The sequence below is a fragment of the Lissotriton helveticus genome, chromosome 1_1 (genome assembly GCF_964261635.1).
Source record: "Lissotriton helveticus chromosome 1_1, aLisHel1.1, whole genome shotgun sequence".
Classification (NCBI taxonomy): Eukaryota; Metazoa; Chordata; class Amphibia; order Caudata; family Salamandridae; genus Lissotriton; species Lissotriton helveticus.
In genome coordinates this window covers 683,178,525-683,198,252 of record NC_136057.1, presented here as the reverse complement: position 1 = coordinate 683,198,252, position 19,728 = coordinate 683,178,525, and the positions used below count along the sequence as shown (strand labels likewise).

The following is a 19,728-nucleotide window of genomic DNA, read 5'->3' as shown; positions in this document are numbered from 1 at the left end:
ATCTGATGCATGTGATTCTCTACATTGCTGGCCGGCTGTTCATGCGCGCACACAGAGCTGAAGGGAAAAAAAACACAGCAGTGCACACGCTCCCAGCACCATCTGCCTTCAATTACCGGCACATCGGACAGCTGGTAATTGAGGATTTATGTATTCTTCTGCGCGTGTCCGAACACTTTATGCAGGAAGTGGACATTGACAAATTCCTAAGTCCTATGGCGTGCTGCCTTACTTAAACACAGCCTTGCCTGGACCAATTACCATGCACATGGCATAATACCACACGCAAAAAACGCGCACTTTCTGGAATGTGGCAGCCCGGACCCCTTTCAGAATTCTTTTTTTTTCTAATACATAAGAGCTCGGAAACTCCGCCCCCACTTCGTGGTGACGTAGGCCCGAGCCCTAAAAAAGTGCTTACAGACTTTAAAACACTACCATGTAACAACCGAAGTAAAAGGGCAAGTTCTCATGGGAGGTTACAAATGAAAACAAGGCGGTGGGTACTAAGGAGGGACTAACAAGCCTATTAACAAATCAGAAGCCAGCATTTACAAAGGACTATGACACAAGCCAATGACAAATATGGGCGGAGAGTGGGAGGGGCTTCAATTCCATACTCCAATACAGCATGCTGCAGAGCAGGGCATGCGCTGTCCAGGCTCGGCCTCAAATACGAGTTAACAGTTGAGGGGTTAAGACTCCCAGGACTATGAGGGACTTCCAGTCAGGGACAATCATAAAACGTGAAGAGTGTTATCTATTGGGCTAGCCACCCTGCCAGGCAGCATCGGGTGGCGCACTGGCGCTACCACCCCCAGGCAGCTGCGCCCATCCCGCAGCGGTGGCAGGACCACCTGCTCGCCTCACGAGGCAGCCGGCAGCAGACTGTCGCCCCCTCGGTGCCCCCCCGAGCCGTCCGTCATGGCAGATTCTGTCACTGACCCATCACAAGAGCACACCGAGAGCGCCGAACACCCGAGGTAGTTATATAAACACAGCGAGGGCAGGGGGCTATCCTATCCCCGGAAAATCCCCTCTTCCACCGGCTGGGCCGAGTAAAACTAGCGCTGCGGGCGTTCTCTACATTTAAGGTGCGACAAGTACAATTCACATTCTTAATATTACAACGTACAGAGAGGGGTTATGTTTTTGTGTATTTTCTTCCTTATAGCTTGTACATGGGAAATTGCAAAAAAACACGTACTTTCGTTTTGTTTATCGATAAAGAGGCTGTGTTAAATACAGGGGCCCCGGTACGTGGAAGCCATCTTGTCTTTCAAAGCATGAGGAACACCTGATAAATAATGTATGCATTTCGATGTGTCTCGAGTCATTTCAAGGTAATTGAGTAGTCATCCCCCTTGGGACTCACGGGCACATACACACATCGAGAGAACAAACTACGGCATCCTTTAAATGTAGCATCCGCTCACAATTACTCTTCTGAGCAGATACTATTCGAGTTTACAAACCACACCGTAGCATGTGCATTTGAAACTTTTAATAAACAGCTGAAGCAGACCACCGCCCGGCCCTATCAATACCGAGATAAGATGCTATTACACAGCCAGCGGAGGCACGGGCATCCTTTCATAAAGTACGGCTGCAGTTGGGGACAACTTGCAGATTAAACACTTGAAGATACAAAAGACTTCCTCAGCTGGCAATGTCTGCCTCCAGTGTGGAACAATGTAGTAATTAAAAGACAGCCTCCAGCTAGACATGATGCACCAAAAAGAGATAAAAACAAATGCTTGAATTTATGGGATTGACTGGAACATTCCATTCCATCGTTTTCAGTTCGTTTGTGTCTTTACAGGCTCTGACCAAGTTGGATCCCACCGATGAGGCTCAATAAGTTCAAAATGTGTTTAGGGTTTTGCCTTGCAGTTCTAGCTGGACTGCTCCTTTTGGAGAGGGCCAGGATTGGTTTATGTATGGCTGGTCCCTATCTGCAAAGGCAATCACTAAATGACAAACGATGCAAAACAAAAGATGAGCGATCACTGCTTCAGCCTGGAATTTATGTTCCAAATATAAACCTCCAGCAGGAAGGGCAGGGGAGAGGGCTTCACTGGGCTACAAGGAGTAAATAATGAAATGAAAAATTGCCGTAAGTGCAGAGGAAGATGGGGTCTCTTAGAGGCGTCACCTTTCATCATGGAGTCTGCTATCACTTGTTTATCCTCACCAGCAGCGCCGCACGCCAGGGAGCTCTCAGATAATCTGATTTTATGCGAAGAAATGTCGGTTGGTGCAAAAGGAATCTAGTTTGGACTCATCTCTGAAGATTTTTCCACTTTCGCTTGCATTCCGGTCTTAGTCGGAGCATGTAAGGTACACTTTCAATGCCAGGAAGTGGATTCTTGAAAAGATTTCAAAATAGCTTTCCCAGCTAATTCAAAATAACTTTACATGCGTGCATCTGGGGATGTTGGCTAAGAGATTGAGGTCTCCACCTAAAACATGGCAATCACACTTGTGATGATTGAAATAAGGAAGCAAACTTTAAGACACATGGGACACCGTCTCCCGGCCTCCTTCTACCACGCAGGCCGTGCAGGATACCAGCTTTATGCGCGCTTTCTCAGTGCCATTCCTCCAGACAAAGCGGTACAAAAGGGGGTGGTGATGGACGGAGCATCTGAACCAATCAAACACTCACACCCAGTCAACAGATCTGGGTTTAATCCATCACCGTTCTTTAGCCCACTCTGCCACCCCAGTTCAGACATGGCCATATGCAAATCAGTCTGACCCTGTGCCTCATGGGAACAGTCCAGCCCGAACTGACAAGCCATGCCTTCCCTGGACTGGAAACAAGCTTCCGAGGACCGGTTTCTGGCATTTCAGCCGTCTTCAGCCCGGCTTGCTTGAATCCAGTGGCAAAGTGAGCAAGGGACTCACGTCTGAGCATACCCTGCCAACTTATGGCGAACAAAGTGGTACAAAAGGGGGTGGTGATGGACGGAGCACCTGAACCAATCAAACACTCACACCCAGTCAACAGATCTGGGCTCCAGACAGCCTATCTTAAGTTATTTCTTAATATTGTTTGATCTCTTTTGTTCTGCTTGGGCAGTCTTAAACTAATTAAATATCTTTTATGTAGAAAAACTACTGCCTAGTGGTTATTTCCTAAAGTAATCTAACACTCTCTGCACGTGTTTGTTGTCTTCTCTCAATTGTCCATGCTTGAGTTTATCACCCAAATCCAAGGACCTGTGGTATGTATCACCCACTAGCTGTGCTGGCCTTGTCTGTCTTCGCTGAGTCTTTATCCAGGAGTAGATGACACCTTCAGGACGGGACTATTTTTGATCTACACCACAAGCAGATAATAGTTGCAGTCTTGACTAGTGTGAGCTTAGCGCTTTTCACACCTAACATGTCTGGGGTTTTGTGATGTTCTCCCTATTATTACATGAGATTATTCCCCTTTGCTTTACACAATAATATAAAATGTGCTGAATGAATGGAAGATTTCATTGAATCCTAGTGGAACACTTTGGGATGGGAGCAAAAAATAAAAGGGAAGCGTTTACATCCCCATGAAAACACAGCTCCTTGTTCAGGATATAAATACCTAATGCATTAAGAAATAAGCCAATAATGTATGGCCACATTGATGGTCATTTCTGATTCCTACAAAGATTTCTCACTAGGTGAAGAAAAGGTTTGGACTTTGGACTCCACAGTCTCTACACCAAATCTCAGAAATGCTAAAATAGTCCCTTTTCAAAGCCTGTTTTTTCAAAATGTAAACAAATTCAAAATAAGGAGACGGTGAAGCTGTACCTGATAAAGTAATGTATCTAACACCAAATGTTCTCACACTTCAAAGCAAATCCACGAATTTTCCTAACTGTAGGGAAGGTGCTCCTGCAAGGCACTACTGGCAGCATCTATTGTGCCACTTGCAAGGTCAGTCAAATTACCTGCACAAGCAGCAAATACGGCAAAATGGCCAGGATTTGGGGTGGCACAATGTGTGTTCTCTTACGATGGCAAAGGTATTTTAAGAAACCTCTTTGCAGCAATGAACAGATCATAAATTGCTTAACACTGCCTGATTTTGAGACACAAATTCACATCAGATATACTTTCACATTAGACTATAAAGTGGAAAAGTGAGCACACATTAATAGTTGTGAGCATGACGTAGCTTACACTGAGCAGTGGTAACTACACACATTGGGAGATATTTCTCTTTAGAAGGATTAGAGTCGTGTACACCACACAGCGCCAATAACACCACTGGGGGCTACAGCCACCTGATTACCTGCGCGAAGGATATAATGGTGGCACCCATGATGTGTGCCTGCATAGGCCAGCTCCAACACCTGCATGGGGCTGAGGAGCTTGGAGTCCGCAATACCGAGAAAGTAAAGCGTTGACTGGGAGGTTCAACTGACCCCGTACAGAGTAGCCACAGAGCTTGAGTTACGATACTTGAGTGAGCCTCACAAACAGGTAGAACCGTGGAGAGGAGGGAAGCTTGCCTGCTTGCCGTACTGGATAATACTATCTCACGTGTATCCCCAATGTAAGTTTTTTTTATATTTGTTCTCATTCATGTAAGGAATTGAATAAAACGATTTTTCTCCCTTACATGGACATTTTCTGGAGTGTCCTTCATCCTCACATGTAAATATTGTCTTTTCCCTCAATATAACAAATTCACATGTCATACCTTATCAACTACAGTGCCTAACACCCCTTTTGGGGTCGAGATGAGCTATTTCAAAACTAAAAACAAACAAAAGACCGAGGTGAGGATCAACCATCAGACGATGAGGCTGAATAAATCACTAAAGTAAGAAACTTGTGCAAGTGGGGGCGGACACAACGACATATACACAGGCATGTGATGCTACAGACAGAGAAGAGCTGATGGCTGCCTGAAAGAGATGAAACGACAGCTATTCCCTGGAAGACAGATGACTGACAGGTAGGCAGGCAGACAGATGCATATATATATGTATATATATAGACGATGTACCAGTAAGCGAGGGACGGGTGCTCCTTCAGTGCTTGTGTCGGAAGCGCAGGCAGCTTCTTCAAGTCACTCCGGACAACCTCGTTGCTGGAAGAAACAAAATAGGGTCAAACACAAGGATCAGACTGCTGCACTGAACATGGTGGACTGTAACCCAGCCCCCACCCCTGCTGCTTCTCCCTTCTCCCTGACCAGGCTCTCAACAATCCCTTCCTTTAAACCCATTATTCATGGTACGACAAGTCTTGCAGATGCATTTTTTCACTGGAAAAAAGTAAAATGTGCACAAACAATGAAGTGTCATTAGGTAATGTATACGACCCACAGAAAGTGCACAAAGCGGGTTCTGTTACTCTGTGCATGGCGCGAGTGACTGCTCTCTCCTTTCACCTGGATGCTTCCGGGTACAATACAGGCCCTGTTTCCCATGGCCAGCCTATTCCCAGACAATTATTATCAAAGCCAGCTTTCTTTTATTTGTCTGGCACTCACCGAGGCACCGAGGAAATAAAAGGCCCAGCTGCAGATTCTGTGCCATGATTCTCGTTTGTGGTGAAGACACACACACCGCACTGGCTGCGGTACCAGCACACGGTGACAGCAGGGCCAGGACAGGGAGCGACTCTGGGCGTCAAATGAATAAAGTCGGTCTGACTCATGGAAACAGTTCAACTCTGAGAGCTGCGCTACTGGGTAAATGAGTTAATGCATTGCACTGAGAATCAATAAATATACCATCTTATTCACAAAACAAGCATTGGCAAAGCCAATAGGTACAGGTTTAATATTCTAATGCATGCAACGTCAGCACATTAAAGCCAGACAAGAAACAAAGGGTAGACTGTATCAAAAGCTTCCTTGCTTTAGATATAGTGCTGTTGTTTTAATTTTTATTTTAAATAAACATTACCTATAAAGAGAGCCTTCATTAAGTCATTCTTTAGTTTCCATGATAGAAAGAAAGGAAGGACTTTAATGAAGGCTCCCTTGCCTCTCGACCTTCTTTTGACATAGAAACAAAACGAGGACGGCATTGAAGGCCAAGAGAGCCTTCCGTGTAGCCAATCTTTCTCTTCTATGAAACAACCTCCAAAAAACATACTCAGTCCTGGCAGGAAGGAGAGGTGGAAAAGGGGAGCAAGGAGCGGATGGGAGGGAGGGGCAGGAGGAATATATGAAAAGGAGGCTGGTGGGTTAAAGAGGAGAATGCAAGGGAAGGAGGGGGACAAGAGAGATACAAGAGATTGACTGATGGGGTAACAAGAAGATCACAGGGGAGGGAAGAGCAGTAGATATGATAAGATGGAAGAGGAGGGAACAAGATGTGCACAGGGGCTGGAGGGACAGACAGGAAAGAGATATGATAGAGTGGCAGGTGGAGAACTGAGGAAAGCAGAGGGAAGGTGGGAGGGTTGGTAGCGAGATGTGAGTGGGTGGCTTGCAGGGAATCATGGAGAGCTCACGGGAGGGAGGGGCTAAAGTAGGTACAAGAATGAGAGGGTGGCGGTCAATAGGTAGGTACGAGAGGGGGTGGACGGGGAAAGGAAATCACAGAGAAGGGAGGGGAAGTAAGGGGTTATAAGAGGACAGTGCATAGGGAAAGTGGAGAGCATGATGGAGAGAGGAAACAGAGAGAGAACGGAAGAGGAGCAGCGCGAGGAACAGCAGGAGCTAGCAGCAGTGGACAGAGAGGGCTATAGCTGTAAACCAGTCCCTCGTCCCTCGTCTACACCAATACAATTACTTGAGTGGAGGCAGAAAAATTCACACAAACAGCAAAGGCCTTTAGCTGAAAGATGAATACTCGAATAGCCGAAAGAGGCAGATCGAAGAAAGGCAATGGGTGAAAGGGGCTGACCTAACGATCACTTAGATTTGTACTGTATACTATATTTATACAGCAGTCAAAGTGCATAAAAAAAAATATTGGAACTGTGAAGCTGAGCGCAATGGGGGCAGGGTCAGTGAGCAAGGAGGTGGGATCAAAGGTGTGGCTAAAAAAGAACAAAATATTCTGTAACTATTTTGTTGGCCTATCACCTTCAGGTAACTGCATATAAAATAACGCTCACCTTAAATTAAAACGAAATGCAAGTTAAACTAATCAGTTAGTGATGTACTATTTTATATTATGAAACCTCTGTTGGTTATTATGATCACTGTTCATGTTTCTTTATGGAACAGAGCTAGAGAACCGAATTCTCTTTGGTGAAGGATGAATAGTGACTTGTATGTTTTTAGTGTTACAAGGTCCCAGCCTGTGAAAGAAGGCACTGTGAATATGTAAGTCATTATTTTATCCTTGCATTACACACAGTCTGTGCATAAACGATTTAGGTATAAGACTGAAAAAAGAGCTTCCTAAATACAGATTTTAGTAATAGACTGAACTTAGTGTAAACATATTTTATAACTGTCTATTAAAAGCATGCACTAAAGAGATCAGTTGGTAACACCCTTGCAATACCACCCAAAACGAATAAATCTTTGTCATCACAAAGCTTCAAGAGAACTCCATCAATTAAATCCAATACGGATTTCCAAGCAGCCTTTACAGTTGCACAATAACCAACTGTGCACATTTACATTTCTTTCCGGCAGCGGAGTCCCTGGCAAGAAAGTCTTTTCCTTGTTTAACTGTTGGTCCCTCCCTCAACTTCACAGCACTAAAGACTTCCACCCATCCACTTCAGCTGAGATGTCTTAACTTTAGAAACTAACCGCTTCAGGGCAGTTGTCTTTTAAGACAACCATTGGAAAAGCCAAAAGGTCTTGCCTTTGCTCTTTTAAGACAAGGATTGGAAAAGTCAAAAGGTCTTACCTATGCAAGGGCTATTGCCTTCGCCAATAATTTAAACCATGTTGTAAACCAGAGTGGCTGCTGTTCAGCATGGCCAAAAGTTAGTGGGGTAGAGTGGCATGGAGGGGAGTGTTGTAGAGTGGAGTGGAGTTGAGTGTTATCCAGTGGTGTAGATAGAGTTGAGTTGTATGGTGTGGCTGTAGTGAAGTGGAGTGTCATCGAGTGCCGTGGAGTGCTGGGGAGTGTCATTGAGGAAGTAGAGTGCCATAAAGTAGAAGGGCATAGAGTTTTCAGTAATATCTTAAATCTACAGGTATCACAACTGTTACCAGTAACCTGGTCAGATCATTATTTGATACCTATCTTTTTGGACTCCTCCCCCATCAAGCCTTCGATCACAGGCCATGTGGCAGGACTGCTGCTGGTCTAAACGATACCTTGAGGAATGGAAAGTTGCTCTCAGCAAGTCTGCGACTGAATTAAGTGACCATACTCCTGAGGCCGCCTTTAGAATCTCTGAATCAATCAATCAACAACTCTCTGAACCAGGTCTTCCCTGTAACATAGCACAAATGCATCCGACAAGGCAGAAAATCCCCATGGTTCAATCCCAACTTTCAGTCTCTAAAAAAGGAATGTAAAAGATCGGAGATAAAATTGAGGAAATCTTACCATGAGTTGAGTAAACTAGAGTATCGGAAGACAACCAGGAACTATCATTCCGAAATCAGAGCCTCTTAAGCTTCCTACTGTGCAGCCAAAATTGAAAAGTCCTCCAATTCGCCTAAATATATTTTTCAGTTTCTGAAATCTCTTACCAGAATCGACAGTAGCATCGAGTAACAATCTGGCTAACTTCTTAAAGATTATAGACATTTATCCTTCCTGTCCCGATAGGGAGAAGATGCTAGACCCTGTGTCGAGGAGGATATCCTTAGGGAGCCCAAGACAAGGCCTGCCCGCCTTCCCTGCCATCACGACAAGCCATCGTACAGAACCATCTAGAATAGTTAAGTCGAGCTCGGTACTGGACCCGGCCCTCTCCACATTTTGGAACAAGGGTATGCGAACATCTTTCCGGTCCTGCATGACCTACTGAACTTGTTGTTGATCAGTGGGCTGGTTTTCCCTCAATAGAAACATGCAGTTGTGAAGACTATGCTAAAAAAAAAGGTGCAGCTTGGATTCATTATGTTTGCGCAACCATAGACCCATCTCCTTGCTGCCAGTAGTGTCTAAACGTTTGGAGAAGCATGTAGATCAACAGCTCTCTTCTTTTTTGGAAGTAAATAATATTCTCCATCCCACCCAGATGGAGTTTAGACTGCAATACAGTACTGTAACCACTTTTAGCTGTGGTGGTGGAACTCAGGCAGTTCCTAGTACAAGGAGGCCAGCAGCAGTCATCCTCTTGGATCTCAGTCGGCCTTTGACGCTGTAGAAGATGCAGAACTCACCCATAGAATTGCAAATGTGGGTATTAAAGATAAGAGTGCTAAAATGGGAAATGTCCTTTCTCAGAGGGGTGACTTTCCAAGTGCTTGATCAGACATGCTACTCAGACACCTTCACTCTGAAATATGGGGTGACTCAGGGTTCAGCTTTAAGCCATTCCCTTTTCAACCTTTATATGTGCCTTCCCGCTGAGAACATAAGTGCCTTTGGGTTGTCAATGGGATGGGACATGGACGGCACCCAAATAATCATGCCCATTTTACCAGAAAATTGTTCCAACTCACAACAACCTTCACCCTGTTTAAAGGAAGTGGCCAACTGGATGGGAAGTTGTTGCTTCAAGCTTAACAGGAACAGGACTGAGATCATCTTTCTGGGTAATAAAAATGACAATCAGGTTCTGGGTAATAAAAATGACAATCAGGTTCTGGGTAATAAAAATGACAATCAAGCTCTCATTCCCTGGCCCGACTGTTCAGGAACATCACACAGCCCTTAAAGTCCCATAATGAGTCTGGGCACACGGCTAGATCACACACTCACCCTGGAATTCCAAGCGAAGAACTTTGCAGCGAGCTGCTAGGGCCTTCTTAGAATGCTTAGGAAAGTATTAGATCTTCTTCCTTTCCTTTCCAGAAGGCTTGTTACACAGGCCTTGATAATTTCTGATCTGCCCAATGGGAATTTTTTATATTTTTGATTCCCTAGCTACATAATACAAAGGCTACAGTTCATACAAGATGTGGCAGCTTGCCTTCTTTTAAACATCCCCCGGCATCAATCAACAAAAAGGGCAATGGCAGAACCTTACTAGCTCCCGATGGAACAGCGGAAGCAGTTCAAGGCTTTGTGTATTGCTTATAGGAACTTCTACAACAAAGGCCCTCTACTACTACAATCTCTGTCTGCACCCTACATTCCCAGAAGGGCCTTGAAGTCAGCTAATGCACACGTTTGAACTTCATCTGACATCCCAGGAAGAAGGTTCCCATCTCACCCCCTCCCTCCCTTGAGGCAAAGGACAGAATTAGTCTTGTAGAATTTAACCATCTGGATTCTTGTAAAGTAAATTCCATATAAAATCTAAATTTGGTCATCCGGAATCTTGCTCTAATCGTCACTTCCCTCTAGCACTGCAGGGCTTTGTTCCGGTCCTCATGACACCAGGATTAGATACCTCTTTTTCTCTAAGTTAACTCAGTGTATCTGATGGATTGTTGATTATCTTTTTGTACGTGTAAGATATCGCTTTTCTGCATAATACCTCGAACAGGATTTTATTTTCTAGTGTATATCTTTCTTCCAGCAGAACGTTACCTGAATGTGGACCACCAGTACATGTCTATGTTGCAGGGACTGAAATAACTACGTTTCTGATAGTCTGTATTTCCTTTTTAAGGTATTCGAAAGATACCACTCCACTTCAGTACCGGACATCCCCCATCCTACTGATTCTAATGAGACCCCCTTTGCAGGCTCTCAACACAAAGAAAGATGTCTGTCACTCCTTCGACCATTCTTGATTACTTGTGACCTTGTTCATTCACCTTCCCTTTTGCATCGAACCAACGAGTAAAACATGTACCCAATTAGGAGAACTCTAATCAAGTAATACAGTAATACAATCACCCCTACTATCTTTGAATGAGGAAAGCGAAGCATTGGGGATGGAAGGAGAAGGTATACAGCTGAGTCCTAATTGGAGAAGCACAACCACCAATATCGACATCACGGTGGAAAAAGCCAGTCTCCCTGAAACCGAAGTGAGATATCAATCAGATAGATGTACGAGAAATGCTAAACTTGATCCTCGAAGAGATCTGTGAAATACAAAATAATCAGCAAGTGGAGATAGCGGCTTTACATTCAAGAATGGATAAGTTCGGGGAAACTATGCTGGGCTTCCCAAGTAGATTGCAGGAGGCGGAGGCAAGGATTTCTGTCCTCGAGGATCAAATGAACCTGGCTATGGGTGAAGCCAAGGAGGCAGTAAAAAAGAAGAACTCTCTAGAGAACAAGCTTGAGGAGCTCGAGAATCACCCCCGGAGATCGAATCTCAGGATTGTAGGGGTTCCAGAAGGGATAGAAGGCTCTGATACGCTTCAGTGGGTTAACTCATTTATTCAGCGAACAGTATTACCCGAATTTGAGGGGGATTTGACTATTACGAGAGCTCATCGGGTCCCGAAACAGCGCTTTCCTAATTCAACAATTCCCAGAACTATCTTATTGAACTTCGCTGATTTCCGAATCAAGGAAAGGATTCTTTCCAGAGCTTTCCAACAACGACAGTTCTCTATGACTGAAACAATAAAATGCCGGATATTTTCAGACATGACGGCTGCCGCTGCAAGAAGAAGGAAAGAATTCGTCAAAATCCTACACCTATTTAAAGCAAACGGTGCTCAAGCCTCGATTGCACAGCAATCAAAGCTTAAGGTCCTGGTGAAGGGAACGTTTTTTGTGTTCACCGACCTAGAAGAGGCACAATCTCTTCTTAAGGAGATCTCTACAGGGGCCAGGGAGTGAAACAAAGTTGTGGTCTGCGATGCCTTTTCTCTTCTTGGACTTTCCTTTTCTCTTTTTTTTTTCTCTTCTTTCCTTTCTTTTTTCTCTATTTTTGGGGGAAATGTAAATTATGATTTCTAGCGTTAGTTGAAAAATATTATATTTGCAATGTCAGGGGCGGTTCCAGGTCAACGCAGTCACTCAGGGTGTGATAAGATGACACCCAGAACAGAAGAAGAAGGAGGAATGTGGGCAGCGTGGGAGGCAAGGGAGTTTCCACGTTCCAGGGGGTGGATCCCCCTAAGGATGGGGTGGGGGGGAGGGGTAAATGCAGTGAAAAAGAACATGAGCAGTAGGTACAGTATTTATTCAATTCTAAACGGAAGGAACTTAACAAGGAAAAGATCTTTTTTAGATGAAACCTAATATATGTAATATCCTGTCAATTAATGCTAATGGTATTCTAAACAAGCAGAAGTATGGAGCCCTTGTGAAATGGTTAATATCTTTTAATCCTCATGTGGTCTTTTTTCAGGAGACCAATCTTAAGTCTAATACTCCCAAGTTGTTTATACCGAGATACTTCTCACATGCCTTTTTTTCATCAGCAGGGGTTGCCCAGAAAGGAGTTGCTATTTACTTTTCGAGAAATCTGACCTGGGAGTTCTTGCAGGTTCAAAGGGATCCCAAGGTGAGGTGGTTATGGGTAGCAGCAAAGCTACAAGGGAAAGTCATGAACTTTGTGAACTATTATGGCCCCGTCCTTGATGATATCTCTAGCTTGACAAAAATGTATGAATTCTTAAGGGGGGTCCCTGGGCAGATTATTTTAGGAGGGGACTTCAATTATATTCAAGATCTGAAAAGGGACACTTCTAATAAAAATAAGAAACAATTAAAACCTAAAACAAAAAGTCTCTTAGAAGCCCTCATACTTGAATATCAATTAATAGACCCCTGGCGTTGCAGGAACCCAGATAAAGAATTTTTTACATGCTACTCCCATCGGTTCCGGACAGCATCCAGAATTGATTTTTTCTTAATATCCAGATCTCTTCAGATCTCAAAAACCCAGAGTGGATGTAATCCTTTTTCTGATCATGGCAAAATTTAACTTGTGCTGGTATTGGGAGTAGTGGACGGGGAGCGCCCCAGGTGGCAGCTGGATCGCACCTTGCTCCAAAATCAGGACTGGGTTACAGGTTTTAGAGAGTGGACCGTGGAATATTTTTAAATGAATGATAACACAGCCAAACATTTTTCAGTATGGGGCGGATTCAAAGCAGCTGCCCGGGGCCAGATTATTGCGTATACTAGTGCCCAGGCGAAGGACAGAAAGAAGTAATACAGTAATGCTATCTGCCTCTGGTGAGATGCCTACTGCAGATTACAAGAGCAGAGTGTTGGAACATTCCCCTGTCAAAACACCACCTAATAAATATATTGCCTTTCAAATAAAAGCTGCTCCAAGGTGTCAATCGTCTGCTGGAGGCTTTTCAGGGGAACGGATTTCTCAGAGACTCTATATTAACTGAAACAGCACTGGGGCGTCAACTCACAGAACAGTCTGATTGGTGGGCAAATCGCTGCAAAAAGGCAGCAGCAAATCACCTCTCTGGCGTGTGATGCTCCAGCTCACAGCAATGCAGAGAATGCTCCCCCTGGGCACTACCCACCTCCCCTCTTGAAAGGTGCTGTGCGTGCCTCCAGCGACAGCTCTCTGACAATGATTAACATGAGAGGTTGGAAAGAGCTTTCCCCTGGGAAAGAGCCCTCGCATGAAGGCTTGTAGAAACAAGCTGCACCCAGCACCCTCCGATTCTCACCCCTGACCTCCGCAGGCACCTGTCCGCACATCTGTCCAGAATCTCCCTTGTAGGCATGTTCACACAGAACTTCAGCACCAGTGTGTCAAGAGAGCAGGCGAAGGACCCTGCTGACAGGTGACCACTTCCGGGGGTCAAAGTCGCTCAACGCGTCGCCACTTCAGCAGGGGCGAACTGGGGCAGAAAATAGGCTTGGCACCAAAAAAGTGGCCTCATTAGTGATTGAGATAGCTAAAAATTGACCCGTGTTTGCAAATTGGGCAGTTTTTAACTTGTAAAGACATTTTATATAAGTGTTTTGCAAGGTATGAGAAACTGCATCCATGTGTGCGTGCTGCATGGATATCAGGGAAATCAACATAAAAATCAGCAAAGCTCACTATAAAACAGGTCCAGAAACAAACAAAAAACTGGCCCGCACACTTACCTGTCAGACCAGCCCACCAGCTCTGTATCAGAGCCCGATAGGCCCGTCCGACCGACCCTGATCCGAGTGAGTCTGTCAGCACGGGGTTTGAGGGGGCTTCAAGCAATGCCTGCAGGCTCCGACCAGTTCAAAAGAAAGCCCCTAATACGGATGAAATCCCTGGGCAGGTATTTTGCCTAAAACAGGAAGACGTCTTAGGATGTGCTGGGAACAAAAGGCCTGTTTGGGGATTGCACGGTAAGCCAAGTAAAGGGCAGGCAGGGCCGGGCCCGCGCTTCCCTTTGTCCATTGTGTCAGTCTTGGCTTCCAGTACCTGCTGCTGTTTGTCTGCAGGGATTGTGGTATTTACACCGCACATTCCAGCCCTCCCAGGGAATGCCTCGTCCAGCATGCCCCTGGTGATTCCCAACGACAGCGGGCAGAGGGCAGGCAGTGTTTTATCCCTTCTACAATGAACAAGAAGCCCAGGCAGAAGCAAAAGCAGTCCTGCAAGAAGCACTTCTCAGTCGAAGGTGTGTTTGCATCTAGTCAAGAAGCTCGAGCTACCATGATTACATTTCCATATTCGGCATGCATAGCTTGGATGGGGCGTCAATTGTTCAGCTTTCCCAGATGGGTTTTCATTCCTCAAAAAAAACCATAAAAACACGTATTCACAGAAATGAGGACTAAAGTCCAACCCACCTTTACTTTCTGTGAGCTAGATATTGTGCCCGCCATCTTGCCTCCGCGCCCCCTCTTCAGCTGCGGTCCCACGGGTACATGCAAGAGTTAGCGAGGGGCTTCGTACCAGGTTCTGTTCTATACTCCCAAACACTCTGCTGTGGCTTCTGCCATGAGTCCCAAATCCCATTTGGACACAGATTCCCCTTGCTATCACCCTCACCCTTCTAACCCAAAACTTCTACCCCCATTGAGACTCCTGTCCTGTTCACTCCAGAGTTCTCCTACCACCCTGTCCTACCTCTCTTCTTCCCGTCCATGCTTGCGGGCCAGAGGGCCAGCTCCCCAGAGCACACTATCGCTGTCTCTGATGGGACAGCGCCATTTTGGTTAAGACCACTTCTTCAACAATGCTCCTCTCCTGCTAGCTTGTCCCCTCTGTCACGCTCTTTTGCTACACTCCTTTCCTTTCTCTCCTCCACCATTAGTGCTTTGAGTACCCCTTAGGATAGCATAAGGCGCTGTACAAAAATACACATATCTGCCATTTCTAGCCCCTGGATTAAGCTGTGTGCTGCTTAGCATGCCGCTTTTAAATTCGAAGTAGACTATTTTGTATGCCCAAAGTGCAAGGAAAAGACACTTCCCCCATGACAAGATGCACTGCTCACACACTGGCCATTTATTTTAGAGTAGGATGGGGTGATTAAAAGCAGGCTAAGCCAGTACCTGGAATCCAAAGGAGGCCCACACACATGAGGTACATGGTGCATGTAGACTAGAGGATGGGGAGACGCAGGGATGTGCATGATGGCAGAGGGTGAAACTGAAGGTACAGACAGCACGAGCTGATTTCAGAACATCAGTTACACGTTTCAGCACCTGGATCTCAACATTACATAAACTGAAAAAAATCTATAAATAAATAGTTCCATTTTGCCTCAACAAAAAAATGTATGTGTTTGAAGACTTACCTTGCATAATCTCCCTTGGCCTCCTGCAAAAAAAGAAATATATATTCACATTAAAAAATGGTCGCTGCTGGCAAAGCATCTTTCTACGTGTATGGTATACATAGGAGCAGGCCCTCTCCAGAGGGGATTTGAGAAAGGTTACAGCATGGGTCAATTATAAATTACATATTTAGCAGCCTAACTATTTGCTGAGGGTCAGAGCTTGCCACATTTGGGGTATGACATTTCTTATCAATACGGTCCTCAACTGGTGTATGCAATGAGGATGTAACGAGCCCCTCAAACGTTAGAGAGCTTAGAGTAGCATATACGCCTCCTCATACTGCTAAAAAAAAACAAAAAAACATCTTTCACTCTTTTAACCCTCCACTATCCTTTTCAATCAAAATTAACAGACTAACATGTTCACTTCTCAAATTCCATATTCAACTATACTAATTCACCACTAATCCTCTATGGGTTCCGGAGTGGCGTGCTACTCGCCAGAAAAGCACTTCAACAACCATCAGGGGTAACAAGCGCTATGTAAATACAAACCTTTTTCCTCTTCTATCCTTCTGCTATCATTCCAGATCCAAATAACTGACTAACCTATCCACCACTTAAAATGTACTTGCATGTTTCGCTATACTAATTCCACACTAATCCTCTATGGGTCCCAGAGTAGCGTGCTACTCGCCGAAAAAGCGCTTTGACGCCTCATCAGGGGTAGTAAGTGCTATATAAATGCAATTACAATACAATACAAAATACATTATTACATGATGAGGGCTTTAACAACAGTCACACAGGGCAAGCGTGCAAACTGAGAGGCACCAATCATGAGGGGTGAAACACGCTATCGCTGGGATACTGCACCATGAGTCATTCACTGGTGCACCGCTCACAGCGGTTCACTCACGCGCGCAGCGTGGCAGGTACGCGCGTGAACAAGCGTGGCACGCATGTTGCTTCTGGCATGCACAGGTGACCAATACACTTAGGAGAAAAATCTCCCAACCGAGCTCCAGGGGCGGGCTCTCCAAAATTCAAATCCCTAGAATTTAAAAGCGCGAGGTGGGACAGGGCTCACTCCAGGCACTGTTCAGTGATGCGCAACTGTTCATGTGTGTTCTTCTCACAGACGCAGTAACAGGGCGGGCCCTTACCTGCAGGATGTATGCAGCTAGCTCGAACACGGCGTCGCTGTCCACCTCGATCAGCTCCTGCGGCAGAAGGGGAGAAAAGAAAACAAAAAGAAGCGTTGAGTTGTGGCGCGAAGGCCTGCCTCTTCCCTGTCCCTCGCAGCACAGTGACGCTCCCGGCCCTGCCCCCTCACCTGAGGGGCTCTCGTTACCTCACCCCAGATGGAATGCACACCACACCGCTCTCGGCAAAGGGAGACGTACTGCCCCTGTCATGTCGAACCTGTGAATGCAGCACAACCTGTCTTGGAGGCCCCCGCTCCAGGCCCCCAGCGGAGCCAGTGCTGCAGAACTACAGGGGCGTTGGGCAAGTTTTAACACTAGTTATAAAAGTTGTTTCACTGCCACAGTGCAATAAAGAATTCTGAATGTTGTAGGCAGAGATACCTTGTATTTGTACGACTGTAGTACAGTCATGGCCACAGCATTTAAGCGGCAATAGAGGACTAAATTATGCGGCAGTGTTCACTAAATTGCGTGGCTAAATCAAATTATGTGACACATTCTCTGGAAATATTTCACTATTTTGTCATTTTGCCCCACAACAATACTGTCTCGGAAAATGTTCAACTTTATTAAAACCAGTTTAACACCAGAATACAACAATCGGTAAATAAAAGGTGACCAGCCAACCTTAGGAAACGCGCAGGGCCGTGTTTTAATACCTTTTGAGATGTTTAACTTAGAAATAATTGTTGTTGTTGAAACTATGTTAAGTGTGGTAAATACATCGTATGGGTAAAATGCCAGAAGCGCAGAATTGGACAAGTTGAGTAGGGGTGAGTAAAGACGGTACATAAACTGTGAGGCCCAGTTAAATGTCTTTACACCGCCTGCGCTGCGCATTTCCTTAGGGAATTACATAAACTGTGAGGTCCAGTTAAATGTCTTGACTCCATAGTTAGGCATTACTTTAAACCGCCAGCGCTTCGCATTTCCTTTTTTGGCATATGCGAGATGTTTTTTTCTTTTAAAAAAGGGCAGACTTCTTTCTTGCATTAACACGACACAATCTTTTTACTTCAGACTAGCATTATACAAAATTGGCGACACCATAACGGCTCTGCAAAATATCCAGGAACACAATGCAGTTCGTGCAGAAGTGTTAATGACAATTCACACCTGCCTGGCAACAAACGAACTGCACCGGGATGAAGAATACCCACAAAGAGCTCTGTGGAGTGTGAGCACACAGAGCGAAGCTGCAGATTAAGGTAACCAGCATCAAAGGCAGCATTGCCAGCCGGCGGCTTATGGTGACTGGAAACGGGGCAGAGAAAAAACACCTTTTCCTAATCTGTGCGCAAAATAAACCACAGTAACCAAATGTAAGGAATTTGTAAAGCGCACAGCTACCTCCACCGGAGGTGTCCCGGCGCTGTCCGTATACCGCTTAGGAACCCTTCCTGGCTTTCCTGGGAAATGTCACTCCTGGGCACCCCCCAGGTGCAGCCAGGCATCCCAGCGCTTTTGGGGCTGTTGTGGAGACTAAGCAAGCTATTGCCCAGAGTTGCAGCGTGGGACCCATGATCAGAACAGGCACTGAGGCGAGAATATCCAGTCAGGGGAATTAATGAGCCGGAGACCCGCCGAGGCAGGAATCAAACCCTGGTCCCTGGCCAGAGCTCTGCATCAAGGTCTGCCTGCTCTAACCATTGAGCCACACTTCTCCACTCCCCTCCCTGCGTCTCCTCAATTTAAGAACATTATATATTGAATGAAATGTGTAAGTGCCCAGGCGCAAGCTGAGTAGGGTGAGGGCATCTTTCCTCCCACATAACTAAAGCAGAAAGAAAACCGGACCCCGGCCTCAGAGGCAGCTCTTTAGGTTCAGCACCTAGCGCTCGTCACAAAGGGGAACAGCGCGTGTTCAGGTGCTTATGAGCACGTTTTTTTTTTCTTGCTGCTTTTTATATAGCGCGAGCTAGGCCCAATAAGCCTGCAGGGCTTCGCATGAGCACCAAATGACTTTACACATTTTGTGGATTGAGGGGGGTGAGGAGATTACGAGGTTTGGTCATCATTACAGGATGTTGAGCCGGGGTTCACCAGTTCCCACGATGACCCGGCAGCTCTGGCGGTGATACCACGTCTCCTATAACGGACCCTAAACACGAGGGATTCCTCTCGCCTTGTGCCAGCCATGCAGTTCTGGATGGAGGCAGCACTGTGACAATGCTGTACGATTGCACGAGACACGCCACACACCCTGCATGCAGAACGTGAGTGTTGTTATATGACCAGCTCTATTCTGCAGTGGAGAAACACAAAATGATGCCCCCCTTACAGAGCGTAATAACCCCTCCCCCCCCCAGTCTCCTATATCTCACAGAAATTCATTGGCCCCTGAGTGAGGAAGCCTGCGTTGCGCCCCTATTGATCAGTAAGTAGACGGGCTTGCGTCACGTCATTACGCTAGCAGCACGCATTGCAGCGTGCAGGTGACTGTGAAGCGAGGCGCAGTGCAGGAGAACGCGCGCGCTTACACGGGAAAGCCTGGACTGCTATTAACCGGTCTCTTGCACAGTGTGTCTGGAAGTGCGCCCTGGATGTGACGTTATTTGCCGTAATGCAGCAAAGAATTTGTGTCATCCCGTGGGACCTCTATTTGAGGTCTGCCCTCGCTGACAATGTCTGAAGTTTGAATAACAACTGTGGCCGTTTATATCAGCTGCACCACAAACTCCGCTTTGGCCTAGTGCTTAACCTGTAGGCAGGGCTTTTAGTGGGGAGTGGGATTGTGAGCCTCGAAAGGGGGCTCTTATTTCAGGCCTTAAAGGTAGGGTGACCAGATGTTCCGGTTTTTGTTTGGTGTTACTAGTGTGGGTAACATGTCTTGATAGTGAAATACTGCCAATTTCGTTTATCACTATTGAAAGGCTATCTTGC

At 45.8% G+C, this 19,728-nt stretch overlaps 1 protein-coding gene across 7 annotated transcripts in view; it reads right to left on the bottom strand.

Annotated features, from left to right (window-relative positions):
- FRMD4A (FERM domain containing 4A) overlaps positions 1-19,728 on the bottom strand; it is an 853,273-nt gene that overhangs the window by 167,471 nt on the left and 666,074 nt on the right. For all 7 annotated transcript variants that reach the window (XM_078674208.1, XM_078674207.1, XM_078674206.1 and 4 more), the window contains exons 6-8: positions 16,804-16,860; positions 15,656-15,678; positions 5,006-5,089 (exon numbers count right to left, since the gene is read on the bottom strand). In XM_078674208.1, the coding sequence (XP_078530334.1) occupies positions 5,006-5,089; positions 15,656-15,678; positions 16,804-16,860 (164 nt within the window). The remainder of the gene's footprint in view (positions 1-5,005; positions 5,090-15,655; positions 15,679-16,803; positions 16,861-19,728) is intronic.